Source organism: Schizophyllum commune (assembly GCF_000143185.2).
Source record: "Schizophyllum commune H4-8 unplaced genomic scaffold SCHCOscaffold_4, whole genome shotgun sequence".
In the NCBI taxonomy this organism is placed as follows: domain Eukaryota; kingdom Fungi; phylum Basidiomycota; class Agaricomycetes; order Agaricales; family Schizophyllaceae; genus Schizophyllum; species Schizophyllum commune.
The window spans coordinates 1,091,297-1,111,819 of record NW_026089541.1 but is presented as its reverse complement, the minus strand read 5'-3'; the positions used below and the strand labels follow the sequence as shown (position 1 = coordinate 1,111,819).

Sequence of the window (20,523 nt, the reverse complement as noted above, 5' to 3'; positions counted from 1 at the left end):
TTGTCGGATGTAAGAGGTCCGCAAGGCCTCAGTCATGGAGCCGATGGCATACAGCGAGCGACTCTTCGGGTGCAGGTTTCGGGAGCACGCAGAGGCCGCGGAAGTATTGAGCGGGCTTCTGGGATATGGAGCGCACGGCGTCGCAGCAGCTCGCCGCGACGACGTTCGAGACGAGGCCGGAGACGAGGAAGTTCGCGAGCACGTGCGGGACACGCGGATCTCACGCGTCGGCCCGGATCGAAATTGTTTGAACAATGGCAGTCGAGCGAACAATGGCTTGCCTGTATATTCGAGTGTCAATGGACGCGTTTATTGCTCATTAATCGGGATCAGCTCAAGCGCGTACCTTCCTTTAGCTAAACTACCATTCCGAGCCTTTGGAAGACTCGGGAAGTACGCCGGACAATCGGTCGGTCCATGGCGCGTGGTCCAGACCTCCCCCCGAGTACCGTCCCACGAGAAGTATCGACGGCTTCATGTCGCACATGCAGCACCCTCGGCGTGAGCAGCGTACATACAAGCAGTGCACAGCTAACCCCCTTCTCGTAACTCACGATCCTCCCCTTACGACCACCTGAGCCCAGACCCCGTGCGCCGCCCGCCGCACCTCCCGACGTTGCCAGCGCAGCGCGCGGGATGAAGCTCGGGCGATAGAAGGCGGGGGACGATGACGTGTGCTATGCGGGGGCGTGCGGTGGGGACTGGGCGGCCGAGGCCGAGGCCAGGTGAGCAGGTGTGGGCTCACACCCAGCACTCGTTGCGGGGGCCGCGGAGGTCGCGCGCACCCCCGCCGCTGCATCTTGGGCCTCAGGTCCAGGCTGCAGAAGCGGCCGAGCATTCGTCAGCAGAAGGACATCGCGGCGCGGATAGGCAGGCGTACCTCTGTTGCTGCTGGCTAGTGTTAGCCCGGCGTATTTCGAGCCTATGCTATACACAGCGCGCACACACTAGCGAAGGTCGCGGGAGGGCGTAGAGCGAGGCCCAGTGGCCAGCGAAGTTGTTCGTATCCGCGAGAAAGGGAGGATGTGCACGCGCGCCAGCCGAAGAGACGAACTTCCGCGCGCTGGATGACTCGCACTTGCTGGGCTATCCGAGAGTCGAAAACCCGTCGAAAGTTCGAAGACCGAGTCTCTTGCGCCGGTGCCTCTTGCGAAGGGCAGGATGTTCCGCAGCGCCCCGAGCGTGCGCCCCCCACGCGCCGCCGCACCCTCTTTTGGGTCGCGCTCTCGCGTACGCTACCCCCATACTGCGCGCGCCCCATAACGCTGAGTCGGCGCCGTTTCGAGAACCTTCATATAAGCGAGCCCAGGCAGTGTTGAGCAGCCTCCCTTACCTACGCCCTACTACCCTGGCAGAAGCATACCCTGACTGTCGACCGTGATCGCCACCGACAAGGGCGGCGCGAAGGGGGCGACACTGCTTGGCGGATTCCCGACGCCCTGAACGCGCGAGCGGTGGCGCTAGCAGACAATCATGGACGCAGCGACGTTGGGTGGACGATCAGCGCAGCGAATAGACGATGAATAGCCCATGTAATAGACGTGATCAGCAAGTCGACAGACGGCAGGGACGGCGCTGGGCAGGGCGCCTGCTTTCCAGCAGCGGGACAATGCCTATACCGGAAATTAGTTGCATCTTTGCTGGCGAGAGGTGTCTATTGTGCGGACGTTACGCGCGTGTTGGTGTTGATGGATGAAGGGCCGCGATCAACAAGTGCGCTGCAGGTGCCAAGGGCTGCCATCACCGACGCACTGAAGCCCTCACCCCATTGTTCATGCCCGTGCGTCCATCGCGAGCGGTCGTGATGGAAGACGCGCATCTCCCGCGACGATGCGCGCGCTGCGCGTGCAGGGCTGGGCGTGCATACAACGGTGACTGTGCGCCTCGTAGAGTTTGACTCGGGTTCGAGCAGTGCCATGTAAATTTTCTGCAATAGATTTGAGCTGGACTGAGTGGGTACACATCGGCGGTGGTCGAGCGCGAAAGATGGCGCAGGTGCGGCGGAAGAAGCTGGGCAGGCGGAGACGGGGATCGTGACACGAGACGTGGGCTGGCCGGACGAGGCGGGAGTCAACGGCGCCTCTGACTCTGACATACGGCGGGTCCGGCGGGAGGCGTCGCGCGTGACGAGTCAGCGCCCGGGTGCTGGGCTGGCGCACGAGGCGTGTCGAGCATCGAAGCACGCCGCCGGCGGTTGCGGGTCGCCCGGCCGGTGCCGAAGCCGCTAATTGCACAATACCTTCCGGGAGGATCTGGGATCTGGATCTGGATCTGACCCTGCGGGGATAACTGGTACGGGTGAAGAAATATTAATAGACGTTCGATCAGGCTGGGAGGGGCATATAAACCGCGCCATCGGCTGGGATTTTCGTCGCCCTCGCCGCCCCGCCCCGTCGTCTGCTCGAGCTCCTCGTCTCCTCCCGCCATGTCGTGTGCAATGGATATGGACTGGTGTCTCGCCTGCAACCGCCATCTCGTACGTGCCCCCCACGAGGTTCCCCCACGCCCCGCTCACATCACCCAGGAGGAGGACGCCGAGTTCGGCCAGTACTGCTCCTTCGAGTGCCAGGCTGCAGCCTGCCCCGCATTCTACAACTCCCCACCAGTCATCGTCGACGCATCCCCCGACGCAAGCACCTCCGGAGACGAAGACGACGAGGACATGATCTTCCACTACATCGAGTCCCGCGCCCCCCGTCCGCCAGCACTCTTCACTCGCGAAGGACTCCGCGACGAGGACTGGATCAACCACTGGGCTGCAACCGTTGACCCGGGCGAGCCGGAAGCTCCCCCCGCCGCGCCCTACACTCCCCCACCAGCATCCCTCCCCTCGTCCTCCGCCTCGTCTTCGCGCTCTTCTTTGGCCGCGCCTTCCCCCACCGCCCCGCACGTGCTCTGCCAGCCGTACCAGCGGCCGATCCCACCAACTCTGTGCATGTCGAACTACAACAGCACACGCTCCGACCCATCTCTGCTCGACATGAGCAGCAGCGCACACATCGCCGCGATTTCGATCAGCAGCCGTGCGTGCGAGCCCTCAGCCAGCATCGGCCGGCCCTCCTTCACGGACTCCTCACTCGCGACGCCCGGCTCGTCGCCAGTACCAGTGCCGGTCGCACCTGCGCCGCACAAGACTTCCGTCCTCGCAGCGGTCGCTTCCCACGTCCGCTCATGGATTGGCGAGGCGGGCCCGCTACGAAGGAGCCAGTCACGAGAAGTATCCGCACTGCGAGATGCCCCCGTGTTTCCTGTTGGCGCAACCGTCGCCCCGACCGTGAAGACCTCGCGAACTGCGAGCCTCACACCACCATTCGACGATGAGAACACCGCACCGTGGTGGCCACGCAAGGACGGTAGCTGGGGTAAGCGTCCGCTGGTCGACCCAACACGAGGCCTCCACGCGACCATCCAGCTCCCGCTCCGTCCTCAGGATCCGTTCAACGCCCGCGGGCGTCGACAGACCCGCGTGGTCGCATAGGGTTCCTGGCCGTCGTGTGTGTCTCGCTGTCCCCATCTCTCCTCCACCTAGACGTCTGTTTTCCTCTTGCATATCACCAAAAGGACTCCCCCGGACTTCCTTATCCATCACTGACGGACGGGGCCTCCGAACTCGGGACCCCGCCCGATGACCACCCCTCATGCCATGCCCCATTCCCCTTCCATCGCGCGTCGCAGGACGTGTATACATATATGCTGCCTTGCCACCGAACCCGATTACCCACCCTCCCTTCATCTTCTCTTATCGCAGCCCACCTTCGCTGTTGTCCACTACCCTTGCGGCATACCACCGCCGTCCGCCGCCGGCGCTGTTGCAAAACCTCGTCTTCTCGCATTACGGAACCCTCTTTCCCGCACCTCACGACCTCATATTATATCGCAATCCCCTGCATAGACGCACCGTGTACTCTACCTGCTTTTTCGCGTTGTTCTGACCGATTGTTTACTCAGTCCGGATGGGCTGACCTTAGAAAGTCGGCCCTCCGGGCTCGACGACTACGTACCTACCTACCTGACTACCTATGTCTGTACTATCATGCGTAAATGAGAGAGCGCACTGCTAGATTTTCTCTCATATCTTCCTGTGGGACGCCCGAGATTCGAGTCATCAAAAGGCATCTCAAGTTATCAAAAGGCTCGATTCTGACGGTCTCGAAGATACTGGCATTCAATTGAGAAGGTCCACCACCTCACTACTTCCCACAGCTAACTACGGCTATGGTGCGACGTCGGGGCGCTGCGAGAGCCGGCCAGATATAGTCGAATCGAGGCGCGTAGTGAGGGAACTCCTTCGCCGCCCCAAACTTGATAAGATTGAGAGCCAGAACTCGGCAAGTGCCAGTGCGCGAACGTGATGCCAATGCGCGACTTAGAACACGACGAGATCGCTGGCTGGCTCGTGTTCTCGCGCCTGACAAGGACGGGCGGCATGAGACCAAGAGCGAGAACCCTCGCGTATGTGCGGTGTCGTCGAAGATCGTCACTATCGACAATAGGCAGTCGGCCTGGGCAGACGACCGACTTAGCACGACCATGGGTGAGTACCTTGCAGTAGCGCATCAGTCACTGGGGCGGACGCGCGCCAGATAAAGAGCCTATGTGCTCCAGATCAGCCCACAGGGAGCGCGAAGATCAGGCCGCGAACGCAATCCAGCATACAGCGGCGGCAAGATCAACATACACGGACAGAAGATATCTCCCGCGCAGTGCGACTGAATGTCACGTTCTGGGATTGTATGCCACGCACTAGGAGTGAATACCACGCACTCGGATTGTATACCACGCACAAACATAGATAGTCGACCATCCCGCGGCACGCGATTATGGGTGAGAGTTCGGTGGGAGTCAGGCGACGCAGTCGGCTGACTTGGGAGGTACAGTGGGAGGGGGCGAGCGTCATGGGAGCGGCGCGCCAAGCCTGGATTCGTCCGACAGAGCACAGCATAGGCGGCCAACTTGCGGCCAACGCCCTCCTTACGCCGCCAGGGACGAGCGGAAGCAGCACGGGAGCACGAGAGGAAGGGGAACGGGAGCCCGAGATCCTGAGGTCACCTCCTCGGGAAGTACGTGCGCACCGTAGCACGTGCGGTCACGAGCACGGTTGAACTTCAACTCTGCACCGAGATGAGCTTCCCGGCCGTTCCACCAGGAAAATGCGCGCGACGGATCCTGCCAGTGGCGCACGTCCTACCGTACCTCCTCGCGGATCCCTCAGACGGTCCATTATGGCCAAGGCACTCCGGGATTTTCTGCTTCGCAGCAGCAGACGCCGTGAGATACGGGGGCGCTGCGCCATGACGCGGCGCGCGTTCATGACGAGCGGCGGACGAATCGCAGACGAACGGTGCCCGAATGCCCTGATGGAGGGCAAATGCACAGCGATATACGTGGCGCGCGCGCTCCACAGGGCGCGATTTGCCTTTTGCGGGATGTAGTGGATGTGACCTCTGCGCTGCGCTAGTCGTTATCAGGAAGGTCGCGCGTGGGGAGGCCTTGTAGCTTGAGGAGGCGCACCTCCCCTGGGCGTCATTCCGAGTGCTCTGAGCGCGATCCTCTGCGCGCTTGAGGTGATCTTGGACATGACGATTCGCGTCTGCGGCCTGGAGGAGGTCTAATCCATATGCGGCGCGTTGGTGACCTCGAGGCACGGGCGTGAGATCCGGGGCGAGAGACAGTGGGAAAGAGGGCCAAGGGATGTGAGAAGATGGCAAAATGGCGTCGAGAAGGACAGGAAGACAGAGGGGAAGAACAGGCGAGCAAGAAGAGGGAAGCGATGGGACTGCGGAGGGAAGGATAGACGCTATTGGGCAGTAAGCAGACCAATTGACGAGGGAAAGCATGGGATAGAAGAAGGCACACCGTACTGCGGACGTGCAGGGCGAGTCTTAGTTGACTCGACTGCAGGAAGGTATTGCCAAGCTTCCTTAGGCTAAGCCACCACGCCCCGACGCCGAGAGTAGACGCGCCTTAGCCGAGAGCACAAGCAGGCGCAAACGCGCCGGAGCAGAGCCACCACATCGAAGAAGCCGTCCGGCTATCGTCCTGCATGTACCCCCGTTTCGTCGGAAGCCTGCCCTGGACAGAGCACTTCAGCATGGATGGTACCGGGTTCAGTGATATCATGTCTTCTTTGTAACCTGCGGTTTGTGGGCGTACCGGCGGCAGGCTGCGGGCGTAAATACGACTGTGACAATGCACGTGGGCGTGAGGGCTTACCATGCATCGGCGCCGGGCGGGCGGACGTACAACGTGTCCTCGAAGGGCAGAAGCATGCTGCGATCTGGAAGATGAAGTGACGCACGCGAATACGCATGAGGACCTCCCGCGTGGCCGTACGACGCCCCCAACGTCAGTCTTCATCGCCTGCGAGGTGCGCTGGAGGAGCAAGCGGCTTGCACACACCGCGCTGCCCTGAGATCCTCTCCCCTTCCTCACGCTTAGCGGTAGCATCAAAGCGTACACGAACATGAGTACGCAGACCCTGCCTTTCCATCGGACGCATTTGGACAATGCGTTTGTGGGTCCTTGGGCGTCCCCTCCCGGCTATATTGATGCCGCATCAGGGGGGAGGGGGCGAGGGGGCGCGTGACGCAAGATAAGCCCAAATGGCACAAGCACATCTGAGGTCCCTTGGAGGGGCGCTTCCATGGCGGCCGCCCAGTGCCTGGGGCCGATGTGAGGCCTCTGACGCTCGAGATCGAGAAGTAAGCAGCCTGGAAGTATGCGCGGAGACTTCGATTTTGCAGAGGCAGAGTCGTGTCCTTCATCGACGAGTGAACTTGAATTCTCGGAGTTGAACTTGAACCTGCGGCACGGAGCCAAAACGGAACGCAAGTTTGCCTCCTTTGCCTCCGGGACGAGGTCGATGAAGAGACCCTTGCTCAGATGTCATGCCTGGTCAGGCGTCATGGGCCGACCGCGCATGGGACCGCGGCGTGAGGGCCAGCCGCGGCATGAGGGGCATCCGCACGCGGGCGCGCCCACCACCAACGTCGCGGAGTTGAACTTACGGACCGCCCCCCGATCAGCACCCGATATCCCAATATCCCACGCTTGAATCGGGCTTGGATGTGTTTTGGTGTGCCTGCGCCGGACGCTCAAAGGACGCTGGCCGGGCGCATCAGAACGTTTTGAACCCGGAAGCCCTCCGCTGAATTATACCCCGACTGGCACCGGAGGGCGCAGTGATAACAGATAGACCTGCGCCCGATGATGCATTTGACGCCACGATCTGACGGTTGGAGGTCTTGTCCTGATCGTGCAGGGCTACCTGCGCCGGGCTTGAGAGCTTTTCACTCAGCAATATATTCGATGACAGACAACATAACCAATGACACCCCGCACCTTTGGCGTGATATGTCCCCGAGCTCGGAATGTGCCTTCAGTCATCAGAGGCGGAGAAGTTGTATTGACGCCCCGCAATCCAGTCGTCGACCGGGGTAGTGGACGAGAAAGTGATTACTCTTTGACAAAGAGCCGCAGCGGTACCGACGTCGGACACTCTGAATAATCCGTTACAGAGCTACAGCCTCTGGTTAGCCTCGGTACTGCGCAAGCGCATCAGTCGCGTATGGCCAAAATACCGCGGATGAGTAGAAGGTAGTCGTAAGCGTCTTATGAGGAAACGCTGACCGACCGGGGGGTTCGGGCAGTACGAGCAAGCAGCGAGGCTGAAGACCTCGCTCTGAATCTCGACGCTGCTCTGGAGTAAGCGGAACGGATCTCTGAGAAGCAATTCAGCATTGTATAAACCAGAAGTTGACGAGCGCAAACCTTGAAAGCCCAATGCAAACTCTCTTAGCAGAGGGGCCTTGTACGACGCCGTACGACTCCGACGAAGCGCCGTTGCGCCTTCAGCTGAATACTCTACTCACGACGGCCTCGAGGCTGAGCGCCGCCATCTCCGCAAAGAGAAGATCTGCCTATATTCAGTGTTCGTGCCTGTGCTATGGCAGAAGAAGGATTTTCGACGCACGGGTTTGGACATTCTCACACGAGTTCAGACACCCCGCAAGATGTCAATGACCCTGGATTGGCGCAATGTCTGCCTGAGATGAAGACGACTTCGAGGTGCGGGGAAGGGCAGTCATGGGACAATAGGTCCGTCCTGAGGTCTGATATCTAATTTTCGCGTCAGCCACAGCGCATTGAGGACAACAATATCTTCCCACCTTCATAATTCGTCGTAGAAATTATCACTTCGCGCAACCAGGCCCCGGTATGTGCCATCAGCAAATCGACAGCACTTCCGCCATGAAAGAAGGCTGTGACCCATGGGAAAAGAACACAGTCTCTAGCCTCGGTTGTTCCTATGATACCAGCCTAGCGCCTGCCACGAGTATGATGAACTCTCGTATCGCCACGAACATGATGAATGCTCGCTCGTACAGCCACGATTTTGAGCTGTCAGACCTCTTGATAGGTCCTATTGAAGCCCTCCATGTCTCCGTATCAGCCCTGACCTTTGAATCGATGGTAAAGATAAGCTCCCTCACCGTCCTTCGACTCGGAGTGACCGAGGTTCATAGCGAACTCCGACGTCGCGAGAGCAAAGTCTTCGGCACACAAACACGGAGTTGATGGTAAGCAGTCTCACGCAGGAAGCAGTCCGTCCCACGCAGGATTCGCTGGGATTTGATGCTCATGCGATCTTCCAAGCGCGCTCAGCGCACGATCTTCTGGGTCAGGGTGAAATAAACGGCTCTTTTCTGCTGACCTTCTGACCGAAGGCATCACAGCGCACTATGCGGCCGGAGCGTCTGGTTTCGGTAATCCCGAAAATGGCAGGTTTGGTTGGGTTGTGGTGGCGCATGGCGCATGGCGCACGCGGCTGATGCAAACTAGAGCAAATCAAGGATATATTCGTGATGGAGTCGAGGAACAGGTGTCTGGTGGCGCGAGATCAGCATTGCATGTTGAAGTTCGCCTCGGGGGACGGTGAAGGTTGGAATCAGGAGAGGCACGCGCCGTTTGGCAAGCGTGACCTGTGACTCGCCCGGAATCTGCCGAGACGCGGGGTCCCGCGAGTTGGCCGGGGCTACAGAGCTACGTACTCGTCCTTGTCCTCTACCACCACCACGACTGAGCCGCTTTCTGCACTCTGATAGGACTCATCCAGCTTGTAAGTGTAGGGGGATTTTCCTGCGAGCTGACAGCAACTACAATGAAATCCTGGTTCTAGTTTGATTTTGCTGCCTCGTTGTTCGTGGAAATCCTTGGCTTATTCACTCTGTGCTGCTAGCTACTCTGTGTTCTCCCAGACTTTGAGCCCTTCTGACGCACGGCACTTTCCGACCCCAAAGACCCACGAAATCGGTATGTCCGAATCTCACGGGGTTCGATTCCCCCTCAAGATCCTGCATACCGCCCCGAGCACGTTTCATGGCCATCTCCCGCGCCGAAAATCCCACTTCAGCAACTCTAATTATGCCTTCCAGCGCTCGAACTGTGCAATTATAGTCCTTCGACGCGATGTCTGCTCTCACGCCGGTCCTGCGCACGCGCCTTACTCAGCTACTAAGTCACGCGAAACACACCCCGCTCGTCGACGCCGACGCGACTGACCAGCATCCTCGCAGATATCCGAACACCCGTGCTCGTCGCGCCCATGGCGGGCGCAAGTGGCGGTAGGCTTTCTCTCGACTTCCCGCTTCGAATTCTCTTTTCTGACGAGCCGCAGGCGCGCTTGCCGCGGAGTGCACCCTCGGTGGCGGCTTTGGGCTCATCGGCGCAGGAACGTCGCGCGACAATGTAATTATCTCCTTACTTCCAATTGCGCTGAGACGCTGCTCCTCTAGGCTACGACTCACCCGAGCAGCTCAGGGACGAGCTGAAGATTGCCGCGGCGCGCCTATCAGCAAAAGCGCAGGGCGCGCGCCTCCCGGTTGGAGTCGGATTCCTTGGGTGGCAGCTGGACTCCGGGACGTGGGGGGCCGATACCCTACGGGTGGCGCTCGAACACAACGTCGCTGCCATCTGGCTCTCCTTCGGTGACAACTCGAGCATCGCCAAGTGGGCGCGCTTCGTCCGCGAGCACGAGACGCCCGGTCCGCGCACGCTGCTCTTCTTCCAGACCGCATCCCCTTCGGACGCGCGTAAGGCCGTCGAACAATGGGATTTTGACGTGATTGTCGCGCAAGGTCATTTTTTTCATTCATTGTACGCTACTCAATCAGACCTTCTAATGTATTCCCATCCTCAGGTTGCGAATCGGGCGGACATGGCTTCGCGGACGCGCCTCCTCTGACGGCCCTGCTTCCTGCGATGCGAGCGGCTCTGCCAGCTGAAGTCCCGGTCCTCGTCGCCGGAGGCCTCGCGAATGGCAGCCAGCTCGCCGGCATGCTCGCTATGGGCGCCGCCGGCGCCGTCTACGGCACCCGCTTCCTCCTCGCGCCAGAGAGCAAGTACAACGATGCGCAGCGCGCCGCCCTCCTCGCCGCCTCATCCTCCGCCACCGTGCGTACCATGGCTTTCGATCACGCGCGCAGCACTCTGGGCTGGCCTGCCGGCGTCGACGGTCGCGGGCTCCGGAACGGTAAGTGCCGTAGTGCTCTTAGGCCGCGCGGACTTCGACTTTATGATGAACGCTTGGCATTGAATGGACATATTGCTTCTAGATACTGTCGCTGACTTTGAAAGCGGCGGAGACCACGACGAGCTGCGACGGAAGTACCAAGAAGCTCTCAAGAAGAACGACACGAGCCGTACCATTGTATGGGCCGGTACAGGCGTTGGCCTCATGGATACTGTCAAACCGGCGAAGGTGAGCTTACCTCTGATCATTGATCGTAATACTTGCTGCATTGCTCCTTTTAGGACATCGTCAAGGAGCTCCATACGGATTGTGTTCGCCATTTAGCGGCGGTGGCAGACGTCCTTAAGCCCGAGCCCGCAGCATCCAACCAAGCAGCGCTTCACGAAGGGTCCAAACTGTAGCATACTTTCTCAAGAAATCTTAGCCAAACTCAAAGTCAGACCGCATCTTCACGAAACCGTCATCCCGCGAAGCGAAGCAGTAAGAAAGTCATTGCTATAGTACACACTCTATGTACTGTGAGACAGCGGTATTCACTTGCGATGGGACAGATATACATTGTACAGGCGACGCGCGGCGTCAAGCCAACTTCTTCATTTCCGACACCAGCAACAATCAGTGCACAATCTCCACGGTCAAGTCGCCCTGGTTGATGGAGTCGCCTATAGCCTCCGTCAGCACCCACGCCACAACTCGCACAATTGAAAGAAGCGTACCTTCGTGCACCACAACACGCTTGATATGCCCAGATACAGGTGCCGTAACGGCGGACTCCATCTATCAAGACGGTCAGAACGATTGCAAAGATACGGGCAGACGGGTTCCTCACCTTCATGGCGCTGAGGACTGTATACAGAAGATGAACATTCAGCAATGTACAAATCTTCGAGCGGGATGAGATACGCACCGCAGACGGGGTCACCCTTCTTAATCTCCTGGCCCTCCTTGACCCGCACCTCTATCACGACACCCGACATAGGCGCGCCAACCGAGCCCGGCTCGTTCGTCGCCTTTTCGCGCGAGACAGTCTCCACGGCGGAGTTCTTGTCCTCGACAGCGACCGCGCGAACCTCGCCGTTCACCTCGAACCATACGTCACGCTGCGCCTGGCCTTCCACGACGGGACCGACAGCCATGAGGCGGACAATCAGCGTCTTGCCCTTCTCAATAGAGATGTGCATCTCCTCCCCAACGTCCGGACGGCTGAGGAAGTAGCGCGTGGGGATGACGCTGATCCGAGGATATCAGTACGCGATAACGCTGAGCAACACTCGCGCAAGACGCACCTCAGGTCGCCATACTTCTCCAAGAATTGCTGGTACTCTTCGAAGACCTGAGCGTAAGGAGTCAGCCGAAGTCCAAGCATGAATCCGGCGATAGCGAACCTTCGGGTACATCACGTACGACGTGACATCCACATCGGTGATGTGCTTGCCGAACTTGGCCCTCAAATCTGCCTTGATCTTCTTGAAGTCGAGCGGGTTCATGGTCGCTCCCGGACGCCCGTCAATCCGCGGCTTGTTGCGAATGATCTTGGTCCTCAGCGGCTCCGGGAACCCGCCGACCGGCTGGCCAAGGTAGCCCTGGAAGAACTCGACGACAGAGGACGGGAAGTCCAGCTCCTCAGCGCGGTTCAGGACGTCCTGCTTGGAAAAGTTGTTCGACGTCATCCACTGCGCGAAGTCGCCGACGACCTTCGACGACGGCGTGACCTAACGTGCGAGATAGGTGGTCAGTACGGAAGATCGTATGGCGTGGCATCCGCAATACCTTGATGATGTTGCCGCACTATCGATAGATACGGTCAGTCCCAAGTCTAATCCGAGCTTATCCCACACGTACCAGCTCATTGGCCTCAATGTACTTCTGCTTGATGACTGCCATACCCCATCAGCATCCCACACTTCGAAGCCAACCTTGATACGCACTCGACCATTGCGTCCCCAGGCCAAGCTGCGCAGCTTGGAACTGCACGACTCCCGTCAGTCTTCCATGCCAGAAGATTGAGGAAGCCACCCACCATCAAGTTCGTGTACTGGCCACCAGGCATCTCATGGTCAAACACACTAGAGTCCGACGCGCGCACGTTTGCCTCGAAGCAGCTGTAAAGCATGCGAACTTGCGACCAGTAGAGGTTCAGCGCCTGGATGTCGTCATAGCGAATGCCCGTCCCAAGTTTGGTCTGCTCGAGCGCCATGCAAACCGCACCCATCGCCGGCTGCGAGGTCAGCCCAGACATGCCTATCCCACCGCATCAGTCCAAATCTTTGCGCGAGGAGATGGAGTACCACTCACTATCGATAGCGACGTCAACAACATCCGCGCCGGCGGCGGCGCAGGCAAGCATGCTGGCAGCAGCGATGCCGGCAGTGTCGTGAGAGTGGACATGGATGGGGAGGTCGGGGTACTTCTCGCGGAGGGTACCAATGAGCCTGCGAATCGGTAAGTTTCAAGGTACAGTATGCACGAGCAGCGATAAGGCGCGGGGAACACATTCAATGCGCACAAGAGGCACTCGTCGCGCGGGGAGATGACGCAACGACGGTGGGTTGAGGGGATGATAATGGGCGAGGCACGGCGCAGGAGGTGGAGCGGGAAACGCCGAGGTTTGGGGGAGGTGGCCAAAAATGCAATGCGACAAGTTCACGTACAACTTCGCCGCCTCAGGCTTCAGCAGGCCCGCCATGTCCTTGATACCGAGGACATGAATGCCCTCCTGCACGAGCTTCTCCACGAAGTCGAGATAGTACTGCAGCGTGTACTTCGTCTCCTTCGGCGACGCGACGTCGCCGGAGTAGCACACGACGGCCTCGCAGACACCACCAGCCTTCTTGGCCGCATCGATACCCAGTTGCATCTGCAAGAGGAGTCAATTGAACAACCTGTCCGGCGGCGAACGATATGCAGATAAACGCACGTTCTCAAAGTAGTTCAAGGAGTCGAAGACACGGAAGATATCGAGTCCATTCTGCACGGCCTTCTTCGAGAAGTCGTAGATGGCGTTGTCCCTGGCGATAACTGTCAGTATTGACCTCAGTCTTACATCACATGCACATACGGGTAGCTCGTGTATCCGACACCGTTGGCGCCACGGACGAGCGCCTGGAAGGGAATGTTGGGGACGAGCTTCCTCAGCGTGCGCTATTCATTGTGTCAATAGTTTCTCCTCGTCCCAAGCTAAGTTACTCACCAACCGCTCCCAAGGGTCTTCGTACAAGAACCGCATCGCCACGTCGAAGGTCGCGCCACCCCAGCACTCGAGACTGTACGCATTCTGCAGCGCCCAGCTCGTCTCCTTCGCGATGTTAACCATATCGATTGTCCGCAAGCGCGTGGCGAGCAGGCTCTGGTGCGCATCGCGCCAGGTCGTGTCCATGATCAGGCAGCCCGGGTACTCACGGACGGCCTTGGCGAACGCCTCGGGGCCCTTCTCAATGATGATGTTGCGCCAGCCAGTTGTGCAGGGCTGGGAGGTGTCGAGGGGCGCAGCGGACGGGTCGTCGCGGTTGTTGAGGGTCGGGATGACAATGTCATCCTTGAGGCCGGGCTCACCCTGAAAGAAATGAGTATATGGTATGATTGCTAGCATAACACACTTACGACTTGGCCCTTGATAGAGCTGCCGTTGACGGCGAGGTCGCCGAGGTAGGCAAGTAGCTTCTGCGCACGGTTCTGGCTCTGAACGAGCTTGAAGAGGTCGGGCGTGTCGTCGATGAACTATCACTCCACCGTGAGCACAGGCAAATCCCAAGAAGAGTTACTATACGCACGGTAGTCCAGGTCTTGCCACCAATGAAGACATCGTGCGTCAACAGACGGAACAAGAAGGGGATATTGGTCTTGCTTATGATCAGAACTTGTCCTACAAAGTGAAATGACCAATACTTACTTTGACACCACGGATACGGAACTCGACGAGCGCACGCAACATCTTCCTGCGTGCAACCTCGTACGTCGTGCCGCTGACCGTGCACTTGACGAGCAGACTGTCGTAATGCGGCGTGATCTGCGCGCCAGCAAAGCCAGAGCTCGCGTCGAGGCGGACACCGTTACCACCCGCGCTGCGGTAAACCTCAATCTTGCCCGTGTCCGGCTGGAAGTTCTGCGACGCATCCTCGGTGGTGATACGGCACTGGATGGCGAAGCCGCGCTTGGTAATAGCGTCCTGGGTCAGACCGAGCTGAGGAAGGGTCGCGCCAGCGGCGATCTGGATTTGTGCAGCGACGATGTCGATGCCAGTGATCTCCTCTGAGAGAACGTAAGCTCAAAGGTGCGGTACCAGGGCTGCTCAACTTACCAGTGATGGTGTGCTCGACCTGAATACGCGGGTTGATCTCGATGAAGTAGTGGCGGCCCATCTGGTCGACGAGGAACTCAGCAGTACCCGCGTTCCTGTAGCCGACACTCTTCGCGAGCTTGATAGCATCCGAGAGGATGGCCTGGCGGACCTCATCTGGAAGGTGAGTCGCAGGCGCAACCTCGACGACCTTCTGGTGACGACGCTGGACAGAGCAGTCACGCTCGAACAGGTGGATCGTGTTGCCCTGGGCATCGGCGAGGAGCTGCACCTCAATGTGGCGAGGGCGCTCAAGGAAACGCTCGATGAAGACGGTGCCATCACCGAAGGCAGACTTTGCCTCAGAAACAGCACGCATGAAGGCATCCTTGAAGTCAGACTGCTCGCGGACGACACGCATACCGCGGCCGCCTCCGCCCATAGCCGCCTTGATGATGACTGGGGTCTATGTTAGTTGAACAAGCCCGCAAACATATAGGAGCGGACATCGCACCTGGGAAGCCGTACTCCTTGATGAACGCGTCGCCGTCCGTGTAGCTGTCAACGGGACCAGGGGTACCCGGGACGACGGGGACGCCGCACCTCATAGCTGCAGAACGCGTTAACATGTGCAACTCGTGGTGACGTCGTTTGCCTACCGAGAGTGCGCGCCTTCGTCTTGTCACCGAGACCATCGATGACCTCCGGGGAGGGACCGACGAAAGCAATACCAGCTTGCTCAACTTTACGCGCGAATTCGGCATTCTCGGAGAGGAAGCCATAGCTAGATCATCAACATCAGTGACGCGCCCTCCGCGCTTGACCGATCGCGTACCCGGGATGAATCATATCAACACCATGCTCAAGGGCGATGCGGATGATATCGTCCTGCGCGAGGTACGCGCCGACCGGGGTAAGGCCCTTTCCGACCTGGTACGCCTCATCGGACTGTACATAGCGCGTCAGCCGGGCATATGCGCAGCAGGAATGGATCGCACCTTTTGCCTGTGGGCAGACAGCCGATCTTCGTACGAGTAAATCGCGACAGTGTGCATCGCGAGCTCGTGAGCCGTACGGAAGACACGGATAGCAATTTCCTGCGTATATGCGTCAGTTATCGCTCGCGATGGTGCCCATCGGGACGCACCCCGCGATTCGCGACGAGGATCTTCGTCAATGGGCCGCTGTGGCCTGCCGCCTTCCTCCGCATCGTCTGGATGGAGTGCACGGGCGTGCCGGGGGCGCTGGGCGTCCCCGCGAAGAGGGGGCCGAGCCGCGGCGGGTGAAGAGTCGCGGGCGGGGTGGACATGGTGGTGGTTGGAAGCAAGAGCGATCCGAAGACGGATGGGGCGGGTCAATTGTCTAGGATGACGCGGGCGGCGCGATGGCTGTCACGGTTCGGCTCGACGTTCTTGGCCGTCGGGGGTGGGCGATGGGTGCTGTACGACGCAGCCGCGCACTCTGCGAGCTTTCTGAGGGAAATAAGGCGGCGAAAGGCAAGGGGGGCGCAGCGGGCGTAAGGCCACCTCTTGGCTGCGATCTTATATCACGCGTACGTCCAGTTCTCATTCCCCCGCAATCGCGGCGCCCGTCGGTACGCGTCAGATCAACCATCTCATCGTGCGCTCAGTCGTCTATCGCGCCCTCCGTCCGCAGCTGGTCGCGCGCAACCAGGAGGCGCAGAAGCTCTTTGCTCTACCGACGCAGCCCTCCGTCTCCACGACAATCGCAATTCCGCGTCGATATCGACCTGCTTGGCGCCACTCGGCTGGCTTGGCACCTTCGACTCCCGCCCCATCAGAACTCGATGCTCAAGCCAAGTCACCTACGTGTCCGCCGCGAAAGACTCGGGGTGATCTGCGGCTTTGTTGGAGGGTGTGTAGGGTATGCGGCGTTAGCGATAAAGGTCCGTTCCGCTGGCCTTGGCGGTAGGTTCACGCCTGACGACGGCTGTACATGTCGACCTAGCTTTCCGTATGAGCGTGTTCATCAGCGATGTCGGCCTACTTGTCAACTCAGTCAAGGACCTTATCCGAGCTGGCTACAACGCAAGCAGCACAGAGAAGCGAGCAAGCTATCTTCGTCCCTATCCCTCGTCCCCCGGGTACTGCGTTCGATCTATGCCTTACAGCGCATCTCACCAATCATTACTGCAACTTCATCGCGGTCTGTTCAGACGCAGGATACCTCTACGGACAATGGACTGGACTGAGGCAATTGCTCAAGTCGAACTTCCGGCCGAAATCGAACTGTGACGTCACGCGTTATAGCAGTCCAATCGTCGCGTCGTAATATGCAAGCTGAGCCCAAATTGCATTGGTTCCTAAACGCTACTGTCCTGACGCTTCTTCTACTTCGTGCTCCCCCTCTATCTTACTGCCACAAGCATTGGGATCGTAGATTCCACACAATCCTGAAACTAAAAAAGGCCTTCGTCAAGGCTGTTCGTTCTTTCGGCATGCGAGCGCAGCCAGCTGAGCGTCCGCCTCCTCGATAACTTTCTGCAGCCTGCAAAACTCAGTCAATCGATCGATGGGCAACAAAAATACGAATTCGCACAACTTTACAAGCGCCGGATTCTTCGCCACCAGCGGAAACAAATGCTTGAAGTCCTCGCGCTTGGGTTCAATCAGCGCTTGCGAAGGCAATCCACCCCGAGGCTGCTGACTCGAAGACGATCCCGAAGAGAGTATCTTTTCAACGATTCGCTCTACGTCGCGTGATATCGGCTTCGCCTCTGCCGCCAGCAACCATTTTGGGTGCGGCAACAGCTTAGCGAGGGCGGAAAGTGTCTTCTGGTCCACTGAGCGAGGCTGAGTGTACTGACCCACAGGAGGCGGTCCCTGGGTGCTCGCCAGACTCTGATGCGCCTGTCGCGCAAACGGACCGCTTCCAGTCGTGATCCCCTCCCCTGGAGTCTCTACCATGATGCATTTTGCACGAGGCATACTCCCCTCCTGCGCTGAGGATAAAGCTTGTCGTTTGTTGCTAGGTGGACGCCCAGGACCGGATGTCGGCATGCGCTTCATCGCCCCCGTAGCCGTCACATATCCTGCCATCTCCGGCTCGAAGAGTGGCGGCGCCGAACGGGATGCAGTGGTCGTATGTCGGCGTTTGCCTCTAGGATGACCGCGAGGAGGCATGTTGGGATGCGACGGGGTATAGGCGTCGAGAAAGTAGATCAAGAAGTAGCAGAAGGAGAATCGCGAACAGACGTAGGTGCGGGAGTGGCATGCAGTCGTCGTCGAAATCGGCAGACTGCCTTTGGTGGCATGGAAGGCTTATATAATAGATTTGAAGCCTTTCGAGACATCTGCAGGTGCGTTTGCTTTCGGTGGCGAAACGTCTGGTCCTGGCTTGAAAGGCGTTGGAGATGGACCCACCCAGAGTACTTGCCAGTGATCAGTCTACACTGAAGGAAAATTATGAGGCAGAGATACCTCAGGAATTTAGAAATCTTTACCTAGACGGTGCCCAGTCAGCCGCACGAGGATGCCGGTGGTGGTCGATAGGAAGTTCAACTTCACACTACGTGTGACCATGCGAAACTCGGCGATTGCCGATACAACGGCAAGCGTGGGCTACACCTCGCCTCCCTCCGCCACAGGCCCGCACACACGACATGCCCTCGTCTTACACACCAAGAAACTGCATTTTGGAATCATCGAGCATCTCGAATCTGACCCTCGCTCTCTGATCTCTGTCGCAGTCACGTGTCAATGCCGGCGTGCAGCGTCTTACACTGCAACTGCGACTGGTTCAGGCAACCACTTTTCTTCTGTATCTGTACAAGAGAAGCCGAATGCGTACTTGACGTACATCAAACAATCTCATATTCATGCACCCACTGGAATTATGTCCTTTTCCTTACTCCCTGTCCATCGTCTTCTTCCTCTCCTCCTCCACCGCCCCCGGCCCATCCCTCGCCTCATCAAACTGATACCACGGGAAGTCCATCAGCACCGTCCTTTTCACCCACAACGGCAGCGGGCGGTAGAGCGCTGGCGGTAGGGGGATCAGGACGGACGTCCGGGCGAGGTGCGCCTTGTAGTTCGTCCAGGCGTCCGGGAAACCCGAATTGGCCTCCTCGGACTGGGGCCCATGGCTCATGAGGTAAAACTTACGCCCGGTGGGCTTCTCGGCAGTGGGCACGCCAGAGGCGAACATGAGGAGGCTGAGACGATGTTAAGTCAGTGGTTTGATCGCGAAAGTCGGTAATGAGAGATGGTGGACGCACATGAAAGTGAATAACGGAGACACGACGGCGCCATATTGCGCCGCCCTAGCGGACGAGGACAGGGTCCCCTTCGTCGTAGGCGAGAGACACAGGATCCAGATCCCCCACCAGCAGAGCATTCTAGGAGTGCGTTAATGGAAGCTTGATTTTACGGTTTGACGCGCGGTGGATACTCGATAGATACTCACTCGCCGAAGTAAGGGGGATGCCTGGACCACGCCCAAAGGCCTTTCTGCTGGAGGTCAGTGCGCGGTTTGGGTAGTTGATCGGTTATGTCAACGCACATTCATCGGCTTGTCCTTCGGGACGGCTTTCTTTGACTTGTAGTAGAACTAGATGTCGCCGTCAGCACTCGCCTGTAACATCGTATTCCGTCGCAATAAACCTTCTGTCCATCCGCCACGGTCTCGATGACCAAGCCGATAGCCCAAAGCACAATGCCTGCGATATCGCGTCCAGTCCCGAAGGCCGGGTCGGACCCACCGAAGCGCGTGTCCGACACAGCGGGCGAGTTTAGAATTGTGACGGGGAGAGACACGGTCCAAACCCAGACGATTTGTCCTGTGAAGGTCGCCGAGTGGATGAGCGCGAGTCCGTGTAGCGGAAGGAGGGAACTGACCGACCCAGAAACCTGCAGAAGGGGTCAGACTTGATACTCATGGCAGAGGGTGAGATTGACGATCCACGCACCCAAGAATTTGAGAAAGTGCGACCGTATATCGTCGAAGCGGGCATCGCTGCCCGTCTTGAGTACGCGGAATAGGAGGAAGCCTACGATGTAAGACAAGTGAGAAAAGCGTTTGCCACGAGCGTGAAGGCCTCGCACGGCGTACCTGCGATGCGGGTCGCCCAGATCATGACGAGTACGCTCGCCACGATGTTGCGCGCATGGAAAGTGTTTCCAATGAGGAGCGTCAGAAGTGCTGCAATGGTGTAAGTCCTCAAGAATCGGACGCGTCGACCACATCCGTACCGAGGAGGAAGAAATTACTGCCTGCGTTGCTCGCCATGAGCAATCTCGGGCGACAAAAGCTGAAGACCACGCACCTCCAGTAAAGTCGGTGATCTTGTCGAACTGTAGCGTCCAGGCGATAAAGAAGCCGAGCATCTGATACCCTATCGTGACAAGCAGGGTTATACCCAGATAATAGTGGTCAAGCGCGTAGACTGGCGCCATCGCGACTGAATATTATTCCTTGCTGTTATAGTTCGTGGCGGGAAGCAAGGGGAGCGTAGTGGTAGGATGTAGATGACGCTTATGAAGCCCCAAAGCAAGTTAGACAAGTTATACCTCATGCGGGAGAGGATCGGGGCTCGGATCGGCGTCATCGTTGAAGGCACTCGCCAACGCGCAAGTCAGGGAGCAGGGAGAGCTGACCATCGAGAGACGTAGGGCATAGAAGTATAGAAACATAACGGAAGATAGCTAGCGCTTCAGTCGCCTAAGACAAGCACCGCGAGTTCGAACTTACGACTTCG

General features: G+C 58.6%; 8 protein-coding genes across 8 annotated transcripts; 4 read left to right on the top strand and 4 right to left on the bottom strand.

Annotated features, from left to right (window-relative positions):
- Positions 1-340: 340 nt before the first annotated feature.
- SCHCODRAFT_01121114 (uncharacterized protein) lies at positions 341-828 on the top strand (the record flags this gene model as incomplete). Its single annotated transcript, XM_003033184.2, has 1 exon — positions 341-828. A coding segment is annotated over one exon (165 nt), but the record flags the coding sequence as incomplete, so codon positions are not given.
- Positions 829-2,367: 1,539 nt separating this feature from the next.
- SCHCODRAFT_02618142 (uncharacterized protein) lies at positions 2,368-4,074 on the top strand. Its single transcript, XM_003033183.2, has 2 exons — positions 2,368-2,476; positions 2,525-4,074. Exons 1-2 carry the CDS (start codon positions 2,438-2,440, stop codon positions 3,476-3,478), a joined length of 993 nt encoding a protein of 330 aa, XP_003033229.2. The 5' UTR covers positions 2,368-2,437; the 3' UTR covers positions 3,479-4,074.
- A 1,560-nt stretch (positions 4,075-5,634) lies between these two features.
- SCHCODRAFT_02727025 (uncharacterized protein) lies at positions 5,635-6,623 on the bottom strand. The gene is made up of 2 exons (XM_050347109.1): positions 6,214-6,623; positions 5,635-6,163 (listed from the first exon to the last, which is right to left on the bottom strand). Exons 1-2 carry the CDS (start codon positions 6,463-6,465, stop codon positions 6,032-6,034), a joined length of 384 nt encoding a protein of 127 aa, XP_050201021.1. The 5' UTR covers positions 6,466-6,623; the 3' UTR covers positions 5,635-6,031.
- Positions 6,624-9,072: 2,449 nt separating this feature from the next.
- Positions 9,073-10,932, top strand: SCHCODRAFT_02571870 (2-nitropropane dioxygenase; the record flags this gene model as incomplete). Its single annotated transcript, XM_050343847.1, has 9 exons — positions 9,073-9,118; positions 9,239-9,312; positions 9,435-9,517; positions 9,576-9,623; positions 9,677-9,747; positions 9,815-10,136; positions 10,199-10,531; positions 10,614-10,759; positions 10,813-10,932. Exons 3-9 carry the CDS (start codon positions 9,469-9,471, stop codon positions 10,930-10,932), a joined length of 1,089 nt encoding a protein of 362 aa, XP_050201020.1. The 5' UTR covers positions 9,073-9,118; positions 9,239-9,312; positions 9,435-9,468.
- Positions 10,933-11,146: 214 nt separating this feature from the next.
- SCHCODRAFT_02494203 (pyruvate carboxylase) lies at positions 11,147-16,116 on the bottom strand (the record flags this gene model as incomplete). Its single annotated transcript, XM_003032563.2, has 24 exons — positions 11,147-11,193; positions 11,248-11,308; positions 11,361-11,377; positions 11,439-11,761; positions 11,818-11,864; positions 11,917-12,243; positions 12,302-12,319; positions 12,374-12,408; positions 12,460-12,499; positions 12,552-12,772; positions 12,827-12,963; positions 13,183-13,388; positions 13,449-13,539; positions 13,590-13,672; positions 13,722-14,084; positions 14,132-14,248; positions 14,302-14,370; positions 14,421-14,779; positions 14,829-15,266; positions 15,322-15,417; positions 15,467-15,591; positions 15,643-15,755; positions 15,806-15,904; positions 15,955-16,116. 24 exons carry the CDS (start codon positions 16,114-16,116, stop codon positions 11,147-11,149), a joined length of 3,594 nt encoding a protein of 1,197 aa, XP_003032609.1.
- Positions 15,916-17,130, top strand: SCHCODRAFT_02219551 (uncharacterized protein). Its single transcript, XM_050342102.1, has one exon. It carries the CDS (start codon positions 16,192-16,194, stop codon positions 17,017-17,019), a length of 828 nt encoding a protein of 275 aa, XP_050201019.1. The 5' UTR covers positions 15,916-16,191; the 3' UTR covers positions 17,020-17,130.
- Positions 17,070-18,180, bottom strand: SCHCODRAFT_02618128 (uncharacterized protein). The gene is made up of 2 exons (XM_050344856.1): positions 17,367-18,180; positions 17,070-17,315 (listed from the first exon to the last, which is right to left on the bottom strand). Exons 1-2 carry the CDS (start codon positions 17,948-17,950, stop codon positions 17,243-17,245), a joined length of 657 nt encoding a protein of 218 aa, XP_050201018.1. The 5' UTR covers positions 17,951-18,180; the 3' UTR covers positions 17,070-17,242.
- A 354-nt stretch (positions 18,181-18,534) lies between these two features.
- SCHCODRAFT_02618122 (DUF1295-domain-containing protein) lies at positions 18,535-20,523 on the bottom strand. The gene is made up of 10 exons (XM_050344855.1): positions 20,092-20,523; positions 20,018-20,038; positions 19,878-19,967; positions 19,735-19,815; positions 19,664-19,675; positions 19,430-19,605; positions 19,329-19,376; positions 19,233-19,276; positions 19,045-19,164; positions 18,535-18,981 (listed from the first exon to the last, which is right to left on the bottom strand). Exons 1-10 carry the CDS (start codon positions 20,219-20,221, stop codon positions 18,675-18,677), a joined length of 1,029 nt encoding a protein of 342 aa, XP_050201017.1. The 5' UTR covers positions 20,222-20,523; the 3' UTR covers positions 18,535-18,674.

Excerpts from the sequence above, each read along its gene's own strand:
- SCHCODRAFT_02618128 (XM_050344856.1), bottom strand. The coding sequence starts at position 17,950 with ATGCCTCCTCGCGGTCATCCTAGAGGCAAACGCCGACATACGACCACT. Across the intron at positions 17,316-17,366 it reads AATCCGGCGCTTGTAAAGTT|GCTGCAGAAAGTTATCGAGG; the intron begins GTGCGAATTCGT and ends TGAGTTTTGCAG.
- SCHCODRAFT_02727025 (XM_050347109.1), bottom strand. The coding sequence starts at position 6,465 with ATGTTCGTGTACGCTTTGATGCTACCGCTAAGCGTGAGGAAGGGGAGA. Across the intron at positions 6,164-6,213 it reads CCGCCCGGCGCCGATGCATG|CCTGCCGCCGGTACGCCCAC; the intron begins GTAAGCCCTCAC and ends TTACGCCCGCAG.
- SCHCODRAFT_02219551 (XM_050342102.1), top strand. The coding sequence starts at position 16,192 with ATGGCTGTCACGGTTCGGCTCGACGTTCTTGGCCGTCGGGGGTGGGCG.
- SCHCODRAFT_02618122 (XM_050344855.1), bottom strand. The coding sequence starts at position 20,221 with ATGGCGCCAGTCTACGCGCTTGACCACTATTATCTGGGTATAACCCTG. Across the intron at positions 19,968-20,017 it reads CAGTAATTTCTTCCTCCTCG|CACTTCTGACGCTCCTCATT; the intron begins GTACGGATGTGG and ends ACACCATTGCAG. Across the intron at positions 19,165-19,232 it reads CATCCCCCTTACTTCGGCGA|AATGCTCTGCTGGTGGGGGA; the intron begins GTGAGTATCTAT and ends ACGCACTCCTAG.
- SCHCODRAFT_02618142 (XM_003033183.2), top strand. The coding sequence starts at position 2,438 with ATGGATATGGACTGGTGTCTCGCCTGCAACCGCCATCTC. Across the intron at positions 2,477-2,524 it reads TCGCCTGCAACCGCCATCTC|GAGGAGGACGCCGAGTTCGG; the intron begins GTACGTGCCCCC and ends CACATCACCCAG.